Genomic DNA, 20,608 nt, shown 5'->3' on the forward strand with positions numbered 1-20,608 from the left:
ACAAAATAACTAGTAATATCATTGTAGATGTGATGTATTTATCGTCACCTTCTTTGTTGTTGGTAATTTTAGTGTTATAGCATATTTCAGTGTATTATTATTATTGTCGAGACCAGACCCGTCCCAGTGGGTGGGCAATAGGGGCGAACGTCTAGGGCCCATCTTTTAAAGGGCCCAATTTTTTTTTATGGAAATTGTTATATTTAGAAGATAGTATAAGTAATTTTCTTTCAATTATTGAGTTATTATAAAAAACTTGATGACATTTGTGTATTTTAAGGGCCCATTTTTTTATCTTGTCATGGACCCAAAATATGTTTGGAACGGCCCTGGTCGAGACAGACCAAGTTCAGTTTACCATCCGAAACTGGAGGTACAGGATGCACACTCGGAGTGTTAAATGAGGCATATGAGGGTCCGGGAACAAAAAAATTATTTTGGACCAGTAATGCTAGTCCAAAACCTTTTGGACCAAAGTGACATTTTTTTAGCTAAATATAAAGACCATTTTTTGCAGTTTAGTCAAAAAGAATTATTTACATTCTGTTTTCTTACATTTCTAATTGAATTGACTCGTATAATTCATCATATCGAAACCGAAGTTGCAAGTGAGAGAATGAGTGTGGCTTTCGTGTTTACCATCACCATTTCAGATGTTGGCAACAAACTGTTCGCCCTCATCGTTTGCATCCTATTGACGCAACTCTCTCTTCCCTCTTCATTGCTATCTTCTTCTTTATGTACATGCGATCTGTAATGGGGAATTGGAAAAGTGTAGCTATGACTAGAATTGAGCATCACGAAAAAAGTATATTAAGGTGAAAATGATTGTCGTAGAGGACGGGCTTTGTCGGAGATTGTGATTGAAATGAAGGACCAACAACTTGAGATGATGAAGGAGTTCCACGCTTAACATTGCCCTTTGGTATAAGAGAAAATGACAAGAATAGCCAAAAATACTAATCACTTTGTGGAAAATAGCCAAAAAAAAATTGAAATTGCAAAATTGGCCACTAAAATCGCAGATGAGAATGGTCCATCTGCGATTTTCACATTCCATCTGCGAATGTACAGGTGGCTAAAGCACAAGTGTGCTTTAGCCACTTGTACATTCGCAGATGGGTATTTTTTATAATTTTTTTCTATATATATATATGGGTGGAGCAGGCTTAAATCGCAGATGGACACAGTCCATCTGCGATTTCCTCTATATTTCATCTGCGAAATTATGAAATTTTTTTTAAAATTTTTTTTAAAATTTTTTTTGACTATGAAATCAATTGGTTTGACTACGAAATAACCTTACTATATATAAACTTTTGTAGAAAATTATCAGTTTAGTTGTTATTTGTTTAGGAAATTTCTCTAAAATCTCTCTAAAAAATGATTGAATATTTGGTTTGTCTTGTAATCGGTGGGAGATAGCAAGTTATTGAAACAAATCTGGAATACGTATGTCCACAGGGAGGTATTTCTGAATTCGCTTTGATATTTTCTGAGTATATTAGTTATAGTGATTTTGTATCTTTGGTGAGAAGCAAAATTGGTCATAGTGAAAGTTAGCCGGTTGGTAATTTATGCAGCTATAAAGGGAGCAACGATCCGATAGGTACTTTCAATACTCCTAGTGTACCTCAATTTCACAGTGTTGCTGAAAATGTTAATGTTAGTTATTCACCTATTCACTATGTGGATCCTGAGAATTACAAGTATGTTGGTGATGATGATGTTGGTACATATCTTAATGATGTGGGTGGTCGTTGTGATGATGTTCTCGAAGAAGAAGTTAAAGTTATGAATAGGCGTGTAGTAGATAAAAGTAAAAAGAAAAAAAAATGAGTCAAAAATATGAAAAAAAGCATGTTTACGGGGATTATGTTGATGTTGCTGATGTACGTTTAGATATAACCGACTTACAAAGCAATTCAGATAGAGATGAGTTGGGTGATGAAGTTAAAGCTAAGTTTCCCAATAACGTTTTTTACGGTATGCCCCCTGTACCAGCATGCCCAGTTGATATTAATGAAGATATCCCAACACAGATGGTAGACATCAATCTTCAAAAGATTGAATGTGAGAGTATATTTAAGAACAAAGAACTTTTAAAGCGGTGTATTGGTAAAAAATGTCTTCGAGAAGGTTTTCAGACGAGGACAAGTAGATCCACCAAATCAAGGTATGAGGTTGTTTGTGTTTTGAAAAATTGTTCTTGGTTACTAAGAGCAAAAGCAATTAAAAATTCTGATGGACTTTTCCAAGTGAATAAATTTGTTGATGTACACACATGTTCTTTAACAATTTTGCAACCTAATCATCGACAAGCAAACAAATATGTTTTGGGTGAATATCTTGCTGATGTTTTGGCTGAAGATTATAATAGAGTTTATCGGGGAAAAGATATTATAAATGATATGAATGCTCAATTGAATATCAATATCTCATACCATCAGGCATGGCGTGCGAAGCAATATGCATTGTTGTTGTTAAGGGGTATGAAAGAGGATTATTTTACCAAACTTCTGGCTTATTGTCACAATTTGGTCAAACATAATCCGGGTACGGTGACACATATTAAAACAGATGGTGATGATCGCTTTGAGTTTTTGTACGTCGCACTTGGTTGCTGGGTTAGTATTTTAATATATTATTAGTTTTTTCATTTTTATTTTGGTGTATTTGAATAGATATACAATGTATTGTAGGTACGCGCTTTTGTCAAATTTTGTAAACCGATCCTTGTAGTAGATGGAGCCTACCTAAAGGGCGAGTTCAAAGGTACCATGTTACTTGCAGTTACTAAGGACGGACAAAACCAAATATTACCGGTTGCATATGATATATGCAAAAATGAGTGTACAGATTCTTGGACATGGTTTTTTCAAAAACTACGTGATTGCATAGGCAATATGCAGGAGCTTACAATTATATACGATAGGTCTCCATCTATAGCAACATCCGTTGCCAACATTTTTCCTCACGCTCATCACGGAATATGTGGTGTCCATTTGTATTTCAACATAGTATCTAGATTCGGGAAGAGTAACACAGTTAAAGGAATTTTTTGGGAGGCTTGTAGGGCGTACACAGTTGATGCTTTTGACGCTATCATGGATGTTATGAAAAAGACAAAAGAACCAGTATGGGAGTACTTAAAAAGTATAAATCCAGAAATTTGGTCAAGGGCACATTTTAGAGGGAACCGATACAATCTTATGTCGTCCAACAGTGCCGAGTCTATAAATGCATTATCTAGACACGCACGTAAGGTGCCGATACTTATGTTGATCGATTTTTTTCGTGCAACAATGCAACAGTGGTGCTTTCAAAGACATAACTTTGTAGGTATTAAGTTAATTTTTAATATTAATGTTTTATTAATTTAATATTATTGATCTTAACTTCTTCATTTTGCCTATTTTTTTAGCGGAAGCAACAACAACACTCACCCCTTGGGCCGATGATATTGTAAAAGAAAACAAAAAAAGTTTTAGTAAGTGGGATGTTCGCATGATCTCAAATACGAAATGCGAGGTCAAAAAGGGGGCACAAAATGTGATTGTTGATTTCCAACATATGACATGTACATGTAGGCATTGGCAACTTGATGGGATACCTTGTGGTCATGTCATAAGATGTTTAACAGTGAACAATTACCAAGACTGCTCGAGGTATGCGTTAAATGCTTACTTCATCGAAACACTGAGGAAAACGTATGAGGAATCAATAAACCCTTTGCCAAAGCCATCTGAATGGGATATCCCCGATGATTTGATGATTGTTAAGCCACCTATAATGGATAAACGTCAGCCAGGCAGGCCAAGAAACACACATCGCATTCCATCCCAAGGCGAGGGTCCAATTAGAAAAGAGTGTTCTACATGTGGTCAACTAGGACACACGAGAAACAATTGTACTGGAAGGGCGTCCGGTAGTGGAGCACGTCGCACAAATTCTACTGCAGAAATGACATTTAATATTGGTGGTTCAGCGAGTTGCTCACAAACCTATGACGCTGATTTTGATATAAAACAACCTTGAAATGAAGAGTTGTTAACTTATTATGTATTGTAATTTTTGTATTAAATCTTACAAGTCATTGCTATGCTTTCATATTTTAGTTTAGTTTGCAGATTATAACAATTAATGAAGCTTTTATATTATAATATTTAGTTTGCATATTAGAACAATTACAAGATGTTATTTAAAACAAAAACCATCAAACGATCCTTTTGCACCCTTAGGTGTATCATGATAATATTACAATATTTTTGTAACTAATTATTAAACTCAGGGAACGGCAATGGGTACTTCTCTTTCTCGATTGTTATATAGTCATCCCTAATTCTCATTTTGTCTTCCAAACGATCCTTTTGCACCATAATGTGTATCAACTGCTCGTCCTTCTCAGCAAGCCATTTTTCAGTCGTTTTGATTGCCTTCTTAGTCTTTTTTATCCATTCTTCATGCTCTTTGATTTTGTTTTTATTGAGGTCTATCCATTCTTGAGCTTCTTTGTATTCCGATGCAATATCTTTACCACGTTGAGTGAGAAGTCGGGATGACTCTTTGTCCTCTTCTTGTTGTTCTTCAGTCTTCTTCGATTCTTCAAAATTTTCATCTGACATATATGGCCCGGCTGAAGAGGGTTTAAAAAAAGGGTCGACTGAATCACAGTAGTAACAATCTACTTCGTTGCATGAGCAAACTTCGAATTTGTGTGAGGAAGTCATAATAAAGTCGACATTATAATAAACTGGTGCTATAAGTGGTATTTATACATACTAGTCCAAATGCTACCATTTCGTAGTCAGAGTTGTAATTCATAGTCCAACTTTGAAATGACTAGACATTAATGACAAGTCACTGAAGTGACAAGACGTAAATGACTGTTTGACATGATAAGTCACTGCAGTAACCTGCAAATCGTAGTCAAACTTTGAAGTGACAACACATAAATGACTGTTTGACATGATAAGTCACTGCAGTAACCTGCAATTCGTAGTCAAACTTTGAAGTGACAACACATAATTGACTGTTTGACATGATAAGTCACTGCAGTAACCTTGAATTCGTAGTCCAAATGCAACCAATTCGTAGTCAAAGTTGTAATTCATACTCCTGTATTTATTAAATAGATGTTTAAGATCTAAAAACCAAACACCCAAATCACCTAAACGAAACCAACTCCCATATTTAGAAATGTCGTCGAATGCAGCAAGTTCTTCGAATGAAGTACCTGGTTCCAATTCTGAACGACCATGGACGACAAATGAGGTGTTGATTCTAACACGATGCTGGCTAAGTGTTAAGGATGGTGTATCGTTACTTGCTCCCCCGCATTGCCTAATAGGTGATGAATGGACTCGCATAACAGCTTTGTTCAACCATGAGATGGGAGAAGGACAACAACGACAACAATCAGATGTTGTTACTAAATGGATGGATGTAAAGGAAGAAGTGACATGGTTCAATCGAGCGTGTAATTATGCGAAAAGTTCCAAACTTCGTTGTCGGGACGAAGAAGAGTTCTTGGAAGTTGTTACAGATTTTTACATCTGTGAGCGTGAAGGTAGAGACTTCGAATATGAGGAAGTTTGGAAGGTTGTTAAAAATAATCAGTATTTCATGTAGACCGCTCTATTTTCCGTTAATAATAACCTATGGACTTGGTTTTTATTTTAATGTTTTGTTTGTAGTAATGTCATAAGTTTAATGTTTCATGAAATAGTTGTTAGTTTAATAGTTTAAGTTTAAATCGTTGTTTTTCATGTAATTGTTATAATGTTTGTAATGGTTCATGGAATTGTTGTTAGTAATGAATTCTAATGTATTGTGAAAACTAATGCAATGAGCATTTATTAATTAAAATTAAACATAGGAGATGCATCCAATACATACGTAATACATGAAAATAACCTAGTACTCACCTAATAAATTGAAATAGATTTTAAATAAACGGGATATATTTCAAAATATTCCAAGGGGCTTCAAACTGGAATTCCAACCCGTCACTTAATGACTTGTATTCCTCCTTAGTAGCTTCTAAGATTACCTCCTCAGTAGCATTTAAACGGGTGTCGTTAATTTTGGTATAAAGATCGTTGAATAATAGAACTTCCGTTTTCATTTCATACCATCTTGCTAAGATGTCTAGTTCGCCATGATCGTTTGTTGTAGTCATTCGGTTTTCACCGTTGAAAATATTGGTTAAACGAGTCCAAAACATTGGATCGTTCAACTTGTTGGTCTCGTACACATGAATATATGCACGTGTAAGAACCAAGAACTCGTCATTGCTCCATGGTATAGAACTCATTTTTATTGAAACAAAGAGAGTAAAATGTCAAAAATAATATATGAATAGCTGTAACATCGTTTAGTAAACTATTTATTTAACTTAATGTCAATTTATAGTAGTTTATACACAATATCGCAGTCCAATCTTCTAATTTGTCTGCAATTCATAGTCCAACTTAACTGACGAACGCAGTGTACTAACTGAGAACACAAGAGATCATTGTTCGAGTTGACAAGTCATTCCATCGAATGACAACACAATACACTGCTACTTGAATTGACAAGCCATTGCACCGGGAAAATAAAGAGTCGCTATAAATAGTTGTTAATATCCATTTTAATTGTATCGCATTACTTTTACCCTTGCAAGTATGGACTCACCTGTACCACATATATGGAGCACCGAAGAGGAGGTCGCTTTGGTTCAAGCTTGGATTGTAACTGTAGAGGAGGATTTTCCACCGGGTCCGCCACAAGTTCGCGCTGGATCATTTTGGTCTCGTGTCTGTCATTTGTTTCACCATTTAATGGGGCGTACTCAATATCGAAGAAGAAGAGATGTCAAAGCGAAGTTTCTGGATTTGAAAATAAAGGTGAAGCAATTTCAACGTATTTATAACGAGTTGGATAATGAACATGCAAATACGGATGAAGACATTCTGCGACAGGTGGCTTTGGAACTATACCCTTTTGAATATGATGGTAGCGAGTTTACCCACGCAGATGCATGGAATCTTTTAAAGAATGTCCCTCATTTTTAATATGCATGATGGTTAAGTTAAATGTATTTCGTTAGTTAAGTTGCTTGTTGTTGTACGTGTGTTTTGTGACTAGTTAATAAATGTCCCTTACTTTTAATGTTTGTTGTTTCCTCAATCACAATTAAAAAAGAATTAACAAAACAGGTACATAAATAACTAATACATAATACGACATAAAATGAAAAAAGGGTACATGAATAACTAATACATAATACGACATAAAATGGAAACGGGGTACATGAATAACTAATACATAATACGACATAAAATGCAAACGGGGTACATGAATAACTAATACATAATACGACATATTAAAAATGCATACGGGGTACATAAATAACTACATCCTTTAGGGAGGTAACAGGACCACCGTTTCATTTGGTATTTCCCAGTACACATGTGATGGTATAGAATTCACCGACTCAGATCCAAATGCAAGTCGATACACGAAAGCAGTGAACTTGTAATCAACCATTTCGTGAATGGCTTCAGACGTACGGGTTCTTAGAGATGTTATAGCGTGGCCACATGGTATACCGCTTTTTGTCATTTCCCATAACTACATACCCTACGTTCAAGTTGTACTTTGCTGGTGGCAAAATTGTCATCGACTTCAAATGTATCCCCATACAAACGTCTTGCCATCCAATTATAAGACTTTTTGACATGTTTTTGAACCTTACTCTCAACATAAGGGGTCAACCCACCAGACAACCTCCCTGGAAATTTTGATAATTTTAGAAAAATAATAACACAAGAAAAAACTAAATATAACAATCTCCCTTACCCGCCACTTCAGCCCGTTCAGCATACTTTGATTGTATCGACGTATTGATTAACTCAATTATCGTTGTTATAGGAAACTCACGTGTGGATGTAGATATAATTTGCAACATTTCAAGGACATCAATCGATTTAACATTGTAACGTACTTTTGGGAAAAATGCTCGTGTCCATTTTGAAATTGCTATATCGGCAAGCCAAAAAATTGGACTCCTAAGCAAGGTGCAGAAAGGTGGTTTCCTACATGCACTTTGCAACCTTTCCAGACACGAGTAAAAATCATGAACACTATATGCATTGCATGACTTCCAAAACAACGATTCGACTTCCGTATCGTTATGTCCGACAGACTCACATATTTTTTGAGCTATATCTTTAGGACAATATCCATGATACGAATTTGGGTAGGCACTCTGAACACCAAAGTCTATTTTATCACATAGGTTGCTTATGAAACCAACCTCTGTATCCTCACCTAAACACTCTTTTAACTTCATCATGAACCATCTCCATGATTCTTCACACTCTAAGGTTCCAAAACCAATTGCTAAGAGTAGGGGTTCATGATTTCCATCCAAAGCCACTGCGAAGTACATTGTTGTCAGATAGCTTCCAAGAAGGGGTAAATAACCCACATATATTAACGGTATCATGCACCTAAGGAAGGTACGAATCTGCATAAAAAAAACAAACATAAATTAGTGATAAGTAAAGAGTACACGAGATACATTAGCAAGAAATATTAATTAAGTCAATAAAACAAATATGTTATACCACGCAACCTAAAGCCACAAAACAGAATTGAAAGCGGTTGGTATCCGTTTTCTTGATGGTTGTGAAGGTATTAGGATTTGTTCTTTGTAGATTATACAAGAATATTGGTAGCTGAGAAAAGCTTCTTTCGGTGTAAGTACTCATTTTCACAAGCAATGAAAGTGTATTATATTCATCACACAAATACAATTTTAATTATATACAAATTGGTGTTTCTCTACAATTCATATTTCATAGTTTAACTTTTTAATTTCATAGTCAAACCAGTTCATTTCATAGTCAAACATCACTGGCCGACAAGACAAGACAATGTACTTGTATGCAGTTCATAGTTTAAGTTTTTAAATTCGTAGTCAAACCAGTTCATTTCATAGTCAAACATCACTAACTGACAAGACAAGACAATGTACTTGTATGCAGTTCATAGTTCAACTTTTTTAATTCATAGTCAAACCAGTTCATTTCATAGTAAATGAAACATCCCAAAAACACGGTCCGAAAATTTCGTTTTAAATCATTAATAAAAACCATAATTATCTTTCAACATATAAAATCATAAATCGTATATCTCAAGAACATAATAACATCTGTCAAATATATCAGAGTATAAACATCCCAGGCTGAACAAATGGTGTGTGCATTGCAATCTTCCCGAGCTCCTCTTTTGAAAACTGAGTACCTGAAACCAAAACTGAAAACTGTAAGCACGAAGCTTAGTGAGTCTCCCCAAACTACCACATATCATACCATAACACATATAGCACATACTGGGCCTTGCCCACTGCATCGGGCCCCGCCCACTGCATCGGGCCCCGCCCGACATCAGACCGAAGTCCGGAATAACTTGGGCCCCGCCCACTGCATCGGACCGAAGTTCGGAATGTACTGAACACAACAAAACATAATCATATATATTGCATCGGGCTTGCCCGACATCGGACCGAAGCCCGGAACATATAACACATAACATAAACATGCATGAATCACAAAGACATCAAGCATACATAACTACTTCTCGGGATTTCCCCGGCATCGGACCGAAGTCCGGAACACATAACATATAACATGTAAACTAAATCACTGCATCGGGCCCCGCCCGACATCGGATCGAAGTCCGGTACTACTAACATCTAAACGGGTCGGCATTATGGCCGTAAACTCGTTCCTACTGGAAGGAAACTCACCTCACACTGCTGAAGTCCCGTAGACACAATCCCACACTGCTGAAGTCCCGCATACTCAACCCCAGCTGCTGGATGACAGATTCTCGAACTGTCAACACCAAAATAACACCCAATTAATAATTGGGTTCTAACACATAACTATAAATACATACTTTTGATAATTACTACATTACCCCTAGCTTGGCTTACCCAAGCCTAAGGCCCAATCCATAGGCCCAAAGTCAACTAGGGATCAAAGCCCAACATATGGCCCAATTTTCCAAATTGGGCCCAAACCTCTACATGGACTTCCCTTAAGGCCCAATTGTTCAGTCCAGTCCAACATGTCTCATTCTAGGGGCCCAATATCATACAACCATCTAGGCCCCAACTATGGCCCAGTTTTCCAAATTGGGCCCAATCCTTCATATGGGCCTTATCCTAAATCCCAATTAATTACTCTAGTCCATTTAATTATTCTTGGATGGCCCAACACAAAGCCCAAGTGAAATTAGGGTTTCACATAAAATGACGATTAGGGTTAAGTGTCTCTTACTTAACCCATTAAGGACTTAATCTATTAAGTCCTTTACTCTACTAGATAAATGATATGGAGAAATTGGGCTTAATACACAATCCAATCTCAATAGCCCAAAAGTGGGTCCAATAAGTCTAAGGCCCAATTACTCACAATTAGGGTTTTTCACCCAAACATGGCCCAATAAGCCCAAAACTAATCCTTAAGCCCATTAGGGTTTTGCTAGGTCAATTGGGGTTTGCTTGTGGGGCACCACCCACTACCACCTCGGGTAGTGGTGGTCAATGACGGCTCACGGCGGCGGCCACCACCTTACGGTGGTGGTTATTATTATTTTTTCATTATTCCATGCTAATTACAATTACAAGGCTTTTATCCAAAATACACACACTAACTAATACACACACACACACAGCCACACCATGGTGGCCGGCGGTGGCTCGTGGCGGCAGCCACCACCTCACGGTGGTGGTGGTGGCCCTTTTCATGATTTCCGGCCAAACAATCCCAATCATACATCACTGAAATAACACATACCCACCCCTATGCTCGGAAAAGTAACACAACCACCACCTGGTGGCGCTTGGCGACGGTAGAACCCCGGAGAGGCGGCAGTGGTGGTTTCGCGATGACAGCGGCGTTTTCTCTTGATTCCCAATCAAGAAAACCTATGTGCACACTCGAAAACATGATCTAAAGGCTGATACATCTCCAACTCGGCCACTATGGGTGGCAGGCGACGAACGAAATCCTAGAGATGGCGACCAACAGCGGCGGCGACCCAAACGGCGACCATAGGGCTGCTGGCGGCAGCACCTGATGCACACAACACAAAGTCACAGAAAAAATGAAGAAGAAAGGATAGATGGGTGGTTTGCGGTGGAGTAACCTAGAGTTTCAAGTCGTTCACACTCAACAGCGGCGTTCACCGCCTCCTTCGTGGGTCTCGGTGGCTCCTCCGACTTCCTAACGTCTCCGGTGGCAGCTATGTGGTGGTACTCGCCGGTGAGGCAGCAGGCAACGCTCTTGACTGGTCGGAAGAACAAGAAGAAAAGGGAGATGGCGGCTGATGAAAGCGTTCCATGGGTAGTGGCGGCTGCATCCGATTCTCTCTTAGGGTTGAAGATGCGACGTGGGGAAGGGATACGGGTATATCCTGTGTCTTTTTCAAACTTATGCCAAATATACACTTCTGGTCCCTCCCCACCCATTCCTTTCTAAATGAGCTCCAATAGTTACCATATAACCCTTCATGACAAATTTCTTTCCAACTAGATACTTAATTTACCATTTATACCCTGTCTTCTAAAACCTCTTTCAAAACAAGTCCCATAATTACCAAATGCACCCTGACTTCCAAAAACTTTTCAAATTAAATTCATAACTTATACTTTTAACCCCCAACTTTTAAAATCCTTCACAAATTAGTCTGGGACTTACATTTATTAATTTATTTAAATAAATGGGGCGTTACATCAAACATCACTGACCGACAAGACAAGACAATGTACTTGTATGCAGTTCATAGTTCAACTTTTTAGATTCGTAGTCAAACCAGTTCATTTCACAGTCAAACATAGTTGTCTGTAATAAAATTTCTTCTATAAATGGGTGTAAAGTAACTCCATGAAATTTATCTGTGAAAGTAATTCATATTAGATAGAATAAAAAAGGCGAATGACATACTGTAATTGCGGAGGTGAACGTGTCATTAGGATTTCGGGTACAGCTAAAAACCCAGGAAGATTATTTTACGCTTGCCCATATATGGTATCATGTTCTTAACTTCATTCATATTTACACCCTAATCATTATATGGCAACAATTCTTATTGTCAATGTTTAAATTTACAGGGACCAAAATGCGGGTTTATCAGTTGGGTTGATGAAGAGAAGGACCAATCATCTGTCGTAATAGCTAAAATAGCTAACTGTAACAAGCTCTTTCAGTCAGAAAATAAGAAGTTAAAGATAGCCTTGGTTTGTAGTTGGGTGTTGTTTTTGGCAATTATTGTTTACAAATTTTAAGCTTTTTAGTATTGTTTTCATAGTTTTGAGGTTGTTACATCAATAAATTGTTGTATTTGCTGTTATGTTTAGAGCAGTGTACTTGTTAGTTTAAAACAAATGTGGTGTCGTTCTTATGTTGTAAGTATTGAAGTTATTAATAGGTCATTAAATCCAACATACAATTACATATACAAATATATAATCCAACTACATAAGACCAAGACTCGACCCCCAAAAAATTTTTGCCATCCGTTGGCGAAACTCTAAAGCTGCGTTCCTTGGGTCAATAAGTTCACGTATTGGTTGGCCTGAAACTAATTGTTCCATAAACATACAAACAAAAACACTGCAATCTCCCAAATGACTACTTTGTTGGGGAACATTTGTTTCGAATATGAATTGCATATTCAATGGAATCCTTGGGATGTTTCTCCGGGCCCAATAGTCAATCTTGTCTAAATAATCTGCCACCCGAGCTTCAAATTTGGTAAAGGTTCCATCAGAGTTGAATTTTTCATAAGCCCCTCTACCGAGACTGTCATAAATATGGACTTCCATATTCGCCAATCGTAGTTCCCCAAATAACCAGTGACTAGGGGTTGAATGAATCGGCAATAGGACCTGTATAAGAATAATAAATAAATAAATTTTGTTTACATATAAGAATACAAAAACATAACGACAATAACGAAAATATTTTCAAAAAATAAAATTCAGTTTACCGTATCGACATCCCACCAAGCAACCATGAAGTTGGGGTATCTAGCAATACCAGCCATAAACACCCTCCAATCATGCCCTTCCTCCAGAGCATGGCAAACAAAAACATTTGAAGGCATTATTGTATGTCGGTCGCTATCAAAACGTCTCTCCATCAGTAGTCTATACCAAAGGGTGATATGCTGCACAAAATTATGATACTTTGTTATTAACCAAAAAAGAAAATACTTTTAAAATAATAAATTAACTATTATTTTACCGCTGCCTCCAACCATCCGTCGTGTGTATGGCCAAACAAGGCGCTCCAAAAATCTCTATCTAACACCAAATTAAACAAACGATGCTGCACGTCATATGAATGAAATAAATAATTATGGATCACAACATCACCGCCTGCTACGTAAGGTTGCAGGCGCAACACAGAGAAGTCGTGAGCAACAGCAAATGCTGGAGGAGGAACAGGGCTTGTTGATTTGATATCAACCTTCTTTTTTGGTCTTCTTTTTTGCTTCGGTGTCGTGTGCAGCTAAAACAACATTCAAATGTTTAGATCTCTATCTTTCAAATAATTCACATAAAAATAAATTTCTATTATTACGATATAAGTTTTTAAATTAAACAAATACCTCGGTGTAAGGAGGGCACAAATACTTTGATGGATTTCGAGCCCTCGGTCTATCGGGTGTAACTTCTTTGCCATCAAAACCATAAACATCATAATAATTTACATTTCCCGTAATTATTATTTCATCTTCCTCTGACACCTACATTAATAAGCAAAAATCTCTAATTAAAAAATGTTTCAATCTACTAAAAAAAATTAAAATAAATATAAGTATAACAACCTCTTTAGCTTCATTATAATCATTTACATCAAACACATCATCATCAAATTTGTTCCTACTACAACCCGCATTCACATTCCTCTCGTCCAACTCCTACATTAAAATTAACACATTATTAACGAAAGACACCTTAAAAATTAATTATTAAAATCGTAACTGTAATATATATAATAACATTGTCGTCTTCAATATCACCAAAAATATTTTCATTTGTATTATTTTTAGTCATCACTTCATCTTCTACAACCTACATTTTCAAATATAAAATATGAACACAAATTTTCAAATATGTTAATAAATTAATAAAAAAAATGTAGCATGTAACTAACCGGTTGATCAAAATTTGTTTGGAATACTGCAGGCTGGTCAAAACTTATGTTATTCCATAGATATTTATTATTCACTTCTTCAACAAACACCTCTGTAGGTTCTCAGTTCGTAAACACCTGTTGCTCCAGTGCATGTAGCCGTTTCAACACCTCCTCTAAGTTGGGTTTCCCACTGCGCCCACCTCTACCGTGAAAGCGACCACTTGACGACATACTAGACGAAGATTCGTCTTGTCTCCTAAAATGGTCCCATACTGGGGATGAAACTGATTTCAATTCACCATATACATACTCTTGAAATGACATATAATAACAAGATGTCATCTCATCATCACTCGGTGACATTTTTTTTCTTGGTGGTTGTCCCTCCTAAAAAGTTGAACATATTAAAAATGCATATAAAAGTATAATAATGAATTTTATTAATAATAAAAAAATATTTATAAAACTGTATCTTTGAAAAAATCTTGTTCACATCAACCCATTTCAATTTTTTTGTCCCACTCCATCGTTTCATCCGAGGCGTGTCTCTACTTTTTCTCAATACAAATTCACAGGCACGAACAGCCGGAAGCATCTCATATATCCATATCTATAATTTTTACAATTATAGTAATAAAAGTTAAAATTAAAATAACTAACATAACAATAAAACAATTTAAATATAAGTAATTTTTTATACCCTAATTGGAGCCGTAAATCCTGAGACGGTGTATTTTAAAGTTTGACGACGCTCAGGCAGTGATAAATATTTATTTATCTTGTTCCACGTATCCTCAAGGTAATCATACGTAAAATCCCATAAATAGCTACCCCAAGCGAAACTAACAAAACAAAAAAATATTAGTTATAATATAAATTAACATTAATAATATAAAACTTTCAAAGTAAACAAAAAATACATGTTCCAGACATCCAAATTCTCAGCAAAAAAAAAAACCAATCTTGTGGCACCCGATCATTTATTTCTTTTCCCAAAAAACATTCACACAAAATGTATATCAAACATACTCTAACTGCATCGGCGTCGTCAACTTCTAAGAATAGTTGATTTAAAATAAAACTTTTCAGGTCACCGATTTTCACCGACTATTTGTATAGTTCGGAAATAGCCGCTCACGTAATAAACATATTTTTTTACTACTAACTATTTTTTCAGGCACTTTTTTCCCGATATTTTTTGGATACTCCCCAAATTTCAACCCGGTTATCAAACAAAACTCTTCTGGCCCATATACTATTTTCGTATCGCCTACTCTAAAATATAACCGTTTTATTCCATCTGGAGATAAAACAGCATCCGGCCGTATCTGATGAAGAAACATTTTGTGGAACAGCAATCCGTCCCCTTGTAAACGAGGGACGTCCAATAAGTAACCAAATACCGTATCTCTAAATATATCACGTCTGACACCATCTAACACTTCAAATACTTCTCATATGTTACACCCCGATCCTTTTAAGTTTACAATAGCTTTCACATTGAAATTATTATAATCATGCTGCACAAAACACAATAACATATTACAAAACTAAACAACTATTTCATTTTAAAATATATGATTATTAAATGCAATAATAACATAAACAATAATAACAATGCAAATACAAATATTTAATCAATAATTTATATATTTACGCTGAAAAACAATAACATACTATAACAATTTTTCAACTTAAACGACAACTATATAAACAATTTTCCAAGTTATACGACAAGTATACAAACGATTTTTAATTTTCTAATTATATAAAATAACATTTTCTAACCATATAAACAAACAATTTTTCAACTTAAACGACAACTAAATAAAGAATTTTCCAAGTTATACGACAAGTATACAAACGATTTTTAACTTTCAAATTATATAAAATAACATTTTCTAACCATACTATAAAAAATTTTCTACTTAAACAACAAATATATACAAATTTTCAAGTTATACGACAAATATACAAACGACTATTGTACACATATTATAAAATTTTCTAACTATACTATAAAATTTTTTATACTTCAACAACAAATATATACAAATTTTCAACTTATACGACAAATATACAAACAACTATTGTACACATATTGTAAACATTATTTTAACCATTTTTTAATTTATAAAAACAACTATACGATAAGAATATACAAATTTTCAAGTTATACAACAACTATACAAACGACAAATAACATATTCTAACCATGCTATATCAATTTATCAACTTAAACTACTAACCAAACATATTGCAAACATTATTCTAACAATTTATTTAACTAAGAACTTAAAAAAATTAGCATATTCTAACCATTTTACTAAATGTACAACTACCCAATGCACACTCTACGCAGTCTCTACTTGTACATTCATACAACCACTAACAAAATAACATTTAAACTTCAAGTTTATTAATAAAAAATATTAAAACTATCAAATACAATAAAATTACACTATCACAAACAATATAATTTCATTTTTTTACACTAACTAATACAATAAATAATAAAATAATAAAGACATATACTAAATAAATGTTAATTAAAACATAAAAAAAGTTAAAATCTAACCATATTTTCGGGATTGTTGAAATAATCGTCCATTTTCTTTAAGAAATCGTCAAAAGGAATCCCCGTGAGAGAGAGTTTTTCTATATTGAAGAATGAAAAATGAAGAAAAAAAAACGGTTTTATACTTTTTCAAAAGCAAAATCGCAGATGGAAAGCCAAAATTGCAGATGGGTTATTTCCATTTACGAATTTAGTGGTTATTTTTGCAATTTTTATTTTTTTTGGCTAAATTTGTAAGGTAATTAGTGTATTTGGCTAATTTTGTAATTTTCTCTTGGTATAATTGTTTACTAAAAATCAGTGTTGTCTTTGAATATTTAATTATATTTTAAAATTAAATGAAGGGTATAATTGTTAATTTCTTTAGAAGTCTGGGAATATATAAAAAAAAAAGCTGTGAAATACCATCAAAATGTTGTAATGTAATTTTGATATAACCATTTTTAATTTGTAAAAATTAAATCGAAACAGTATATAAGCCTATAAGGGCTTACTTTTCCATTATTTAGTCAATTTCAGACAAGAACATAAAATAGAGAGGAAAGGAGCGCAGCAACTGCAGATCGATCGGAGAGGAAAACCAGGGAATCGGAAAGGCAGTCGTCGTGGCTTATAGACGGAGCAGCAAGTCGTCGTGATAATCTGGTCGACGTACTCACACGACAGTCAAGGGTTAGAGGCGCGATTGTAGGTGGGGAGGGTTTCATATTTTGACCTAATTTATCATCCGATTATGTTCAAACGAAAACATCATGGTTTTTTTTTTTTTTCAAAATTCAAGTATATTGATTTCCGATTTCGTGTTCCTTTTTCAATTTCACAAAGGTTTCGTTTCAATTTGGTCGACTGAATCGCGTTCTTGATGTATCTGTAGTTTGGTAAAGAAGTAACTAGTGCCCAAATGGGGTCACTGAAAGAAAGTCTGGACAGGTTCAAGAAGCAACAAGAGAAATGCCAATCAACCCTAAAGAGCATTGCTGCAGGTTCTAAAACAACCACCAAGACAACAACACCTGCTCCTAGAGTTGTGCCTGCAAACACCTCGACCAAATTACCTTCTCCTCCAATTAAATTCTCTAATGACACTGAGAGGTTGCAGCATATTAATAATATAAGGAAGGGCCCTGTTGGAGCTCAGATCAAACGTGTGATTGATCTGCTGTTTGAGGTACAAATCTTACATAGTTACATGTTCTTGTACTTGTTAAGTTGGTTGTTACAGTTATCTTTCTGTATTTATCATGTATGGTAGTATACCATTATAGGTCATTAGATTGGTTCAAGAACCATGTTGATGGAAATATTTTCTTGAGATTCGAGAAATATGTAGGCTACTTATGGTGTCCCAAACCAAAGAGAAAAACAGATTTTGACTACATAGAAGAAAAGATGTTAAAGCTGTATCATACTTATATAATTCAAAGTATTTTTTCTTGGTGAATTCATAGTTAAGGTTGCTTCCTGCTGCCTCACTTGCTTCTTACTTTTTTACTTAATTTAATGTAGAATTGTGGCTCATACATTGTAAAAGAACAATTTCCATATTCTCTTGACACATCATTTGTTTTTGTTTTCATTGTTTTCAATTTTAATCTGATTATATGATATGATGATAAGTTTATAACCCCCAAAATGGTTGGCTTTGTTTTTGGTTTATGTTGGATTTCTTGAGATAATATTGTTGGTTTAAGCCATTCAGGTGATTTCTATTGACCAGAAATTCACAGTATTTGTGTGATATTTACATTTTACAATCTAAGTCAGATTCTGTAGCTTTAAATTAATTTCTTTATATACATACAGTCAAGGCAATCCTTCACAGCAGAGCAAATAAATGAAGCATGTTATGTTGATGTGAAAGGCAACAGAGCTGTGTTTGAGAGTTTAACAAAAAATCCAAAAGTTAGTTATGAAGGAAAACGCTTCTCTTACAAGGTAATAATCTTAATCTTTTATATGACATCATTATTTTTCTAATGCCTCTTTACTTTGATGGATTTTTTTTTTTAATTTATTTATCTACAGTCGAAGCATAATGTGAGAGACCAAAAAGAATTACTCCGTTTGGTTCGGACATTTGCAGAAGGTATTGCTGTTGCTGATCTTAAGGATGCTTACCCAACTGTCATGGAAGATTTACAGGTATTTCCTTTCCAACCTCCAAAATTACCTTTTTGGTCCTTGGGTATAGCTGATTTTTGCAATTTTGGTCCCAAAAAGTTCTTTTGCAAATTTGGTCCTTGTTTGAGGTTTTTATAACATTTCTGGTCTCTGTTCCAAGTAAAATGATTATATTTGGGACCAAAGTTGCAAAAATCAGCTATACCCAATGACCAAAATAGTCATTTTACTTGGAACAAAGACCCAAAACAATACGAGTACCTCAAATAAGGACCAAATTTGCAAGTCAACTTATTGGGATCAAAATTGAAAAAATCAGCTATACTCGGGTCTCGGAGACCAAAATTGTATTTTATTTTAAAATAAAATTCCATTTTTGGTCCCTAAGTATAACTGTTTGTCAATTTGATATCAAAAAGTTTTCTCTTGCAGTTTTGTTCCCTATTAAGATTTTTGCTACGTTTTTTAACCCTTTTCCAAATAAAATGACTATTTTTTTGACCAAATTTGCAAAACTCAAGGACAAAAAAGTCATTCTATTTGGACAAAAACAAAAAAACGTTACAAGAACCTCAAATAAGGACCATAATTGCTAGAGAACTTATTGGGACCAAAACTGCAAAAGTAGCTATATTTAGGGACCCAATATGAAATAATAAAATAAAGATAAGTTTACATGTTTGGTCCTTAAGTATAGCTAATTTTTGCAATTTTGGTCCCAAAAAGTTTTCTCTTGCAATTTTCGTTTTATTTGACGTTTTTGGTCCATATTTAATGTAAAATGTTAATTTTGGGGGCCAAATTTGCAAAAATCAGCTATACTCAGGGACCAAAATTAGTCATTTACTTGGAGCAAGGACCAAAACATTACAAGAACGTCATCTTAAGAACCAAAATTGTAAAAAAAAAAATCAGCTACACTCAAGGACCAAAAATGTAATTTACCGATAAAATAAAAGTAAAAAATTTATAATTCCTAATGAACTTTATGTTGATGACAACTTTTAGGCCTTGAAAGCTGCGAGACAGATATGGCTTCTATCAAATTTTGACTCACAAGAAGACATAGCTTACCCTAATGATCCACGTGTCCCCATCAAAGTTGATGATGAATTGAAACAATTATTCAGGTCAATTGAACTGCCACGTGACATGTTGGACATTGAGCGGGACCTACAGAAGAATGGAATGAAACCTGCAACTAACACTGCTAAAAGAAGAGTAATGGCACAAAATGGTAATATTTATAACAAACCAAAACAAAAGAAGAAGAAGACTGAGATTAGTAAACGCACAAAGCTCACAAACGCCCATCTTCCCGAGCTCTTCCGCAACCTTAATGGCTAGTTGGATTTGCTATTGTATATGTTAATGTTTCGATAAATGAGAAAACAAAAATGGATGATGGATTATGAATGTTTTTTCAATATGTGTCACGATTTGATATTCAAGTGGATGATTTTATGTGTACGTATATGTATCAGTTTTTTATGCTTGAATGTATGCTGAGGATCAGTAAGTGAGGTCTCAGGTTTAAGTATTGGCGTTGCTGTTATCATCTATTTTTTTAATTCCATTATAGATTGGTTTATATGATTGTTTAGGGTTAGTTGATTGAATTTGCAACTAAAGGTTAGGTAGTGTAGAGTTGTTTAAGACCTGTGTTTGTATAATGTTTTAGGATTACGGGTATGGTTGGTAGGAAATG

General features: G+C 35.0%; 3 protein-coding genes across 3 annotated transcripts; 2 read left to right on the top strand and 1 right to left on the bottom strand.

The window, feature by feature from the left end:
• The first annotated feature begins 1,454 nt into the window (after window positions 1-1,454).
• Window positions 1,455-4,038, top strand: LOC145127599 (uncharacterized). The gene is made up of 5 exons (XM_079062764.1): window positions 1,455-1,468; window positions 1,584-1,819; window positions 1,903-2,627; window positions 2,703-3,342; window positions 3,425-4,038. The coding sequence occupies exons 1-5, from the start codon at window positions 1,455-1,457 to the stop codon at window positions 4,036-4,038; spliced, it is 2,229 nt and encodes a 742-aa protein (XP_078918890.1).
• A 3,566-nt stretch (window positions 4,039-7,604) lies between these two features.
• On the bottom strand, window positions 7,605-8,338 carry LOC145127600 (uncharacterized). The gene is made up of 2 exons (XM_079062765.1): window positions 7,846-8,338; window positions 7,605-7,777 (listed from the first exon to the last, which is right to left on the bottom strand). The coding sequence occupies exons 1-2, from the start codon at window positions 8,336-8,338 to the stop codon at window positions 7,605-7,607; spliced, it is 666 nt and encodes a 221-aa protein (XP_078918891.1).
• An 8,954-nt stretch (window positions 8,339-17,292) lies between these two features.
• LOC145125123 (transcription initiation factor IIE subunit beta-like) lies at window positions 17,293-20,370 on the top strand. Its single transcript, XM_079060610.1, has 5 exons — window positions 17,293-17,470; window positions 17,654-17,947; window positions 18,583-18,714; window positions 18,805-18,921; window positions 19,909-20,370. Exons 2-5 carry the CDS (start codon window positions 17,681-17,683, stop codon window positions 20,245-20,247), a joined length of 855 nt encoding a protein of 284 aa, XP_078916736.1. The 5' UTR covers window positions 17,293-17,470; window positions 17,654-17,680; the 3' UTR covers window positions 20,248-20,370.
• The last annotated feature ends 238 nt before the right edge of the window (window positions 20,371-20,608 follow it).

Source organism: Lactuca virosa, chromosome 7 (genome assembly GCF_052849685.1).
Source record: "Lactuca virosa cultivar CGN04683 chromosome 7, Lactuca_virosa_CGN04683_v6, whole genome shotgun sequence".
NCBI classification, from domain to species: Eukaryota; Viridiplantae; Streptophyta; class Magnoliopsida; order Asterales; family Asteraceae; genus Lactuca; species Lactuca virosa.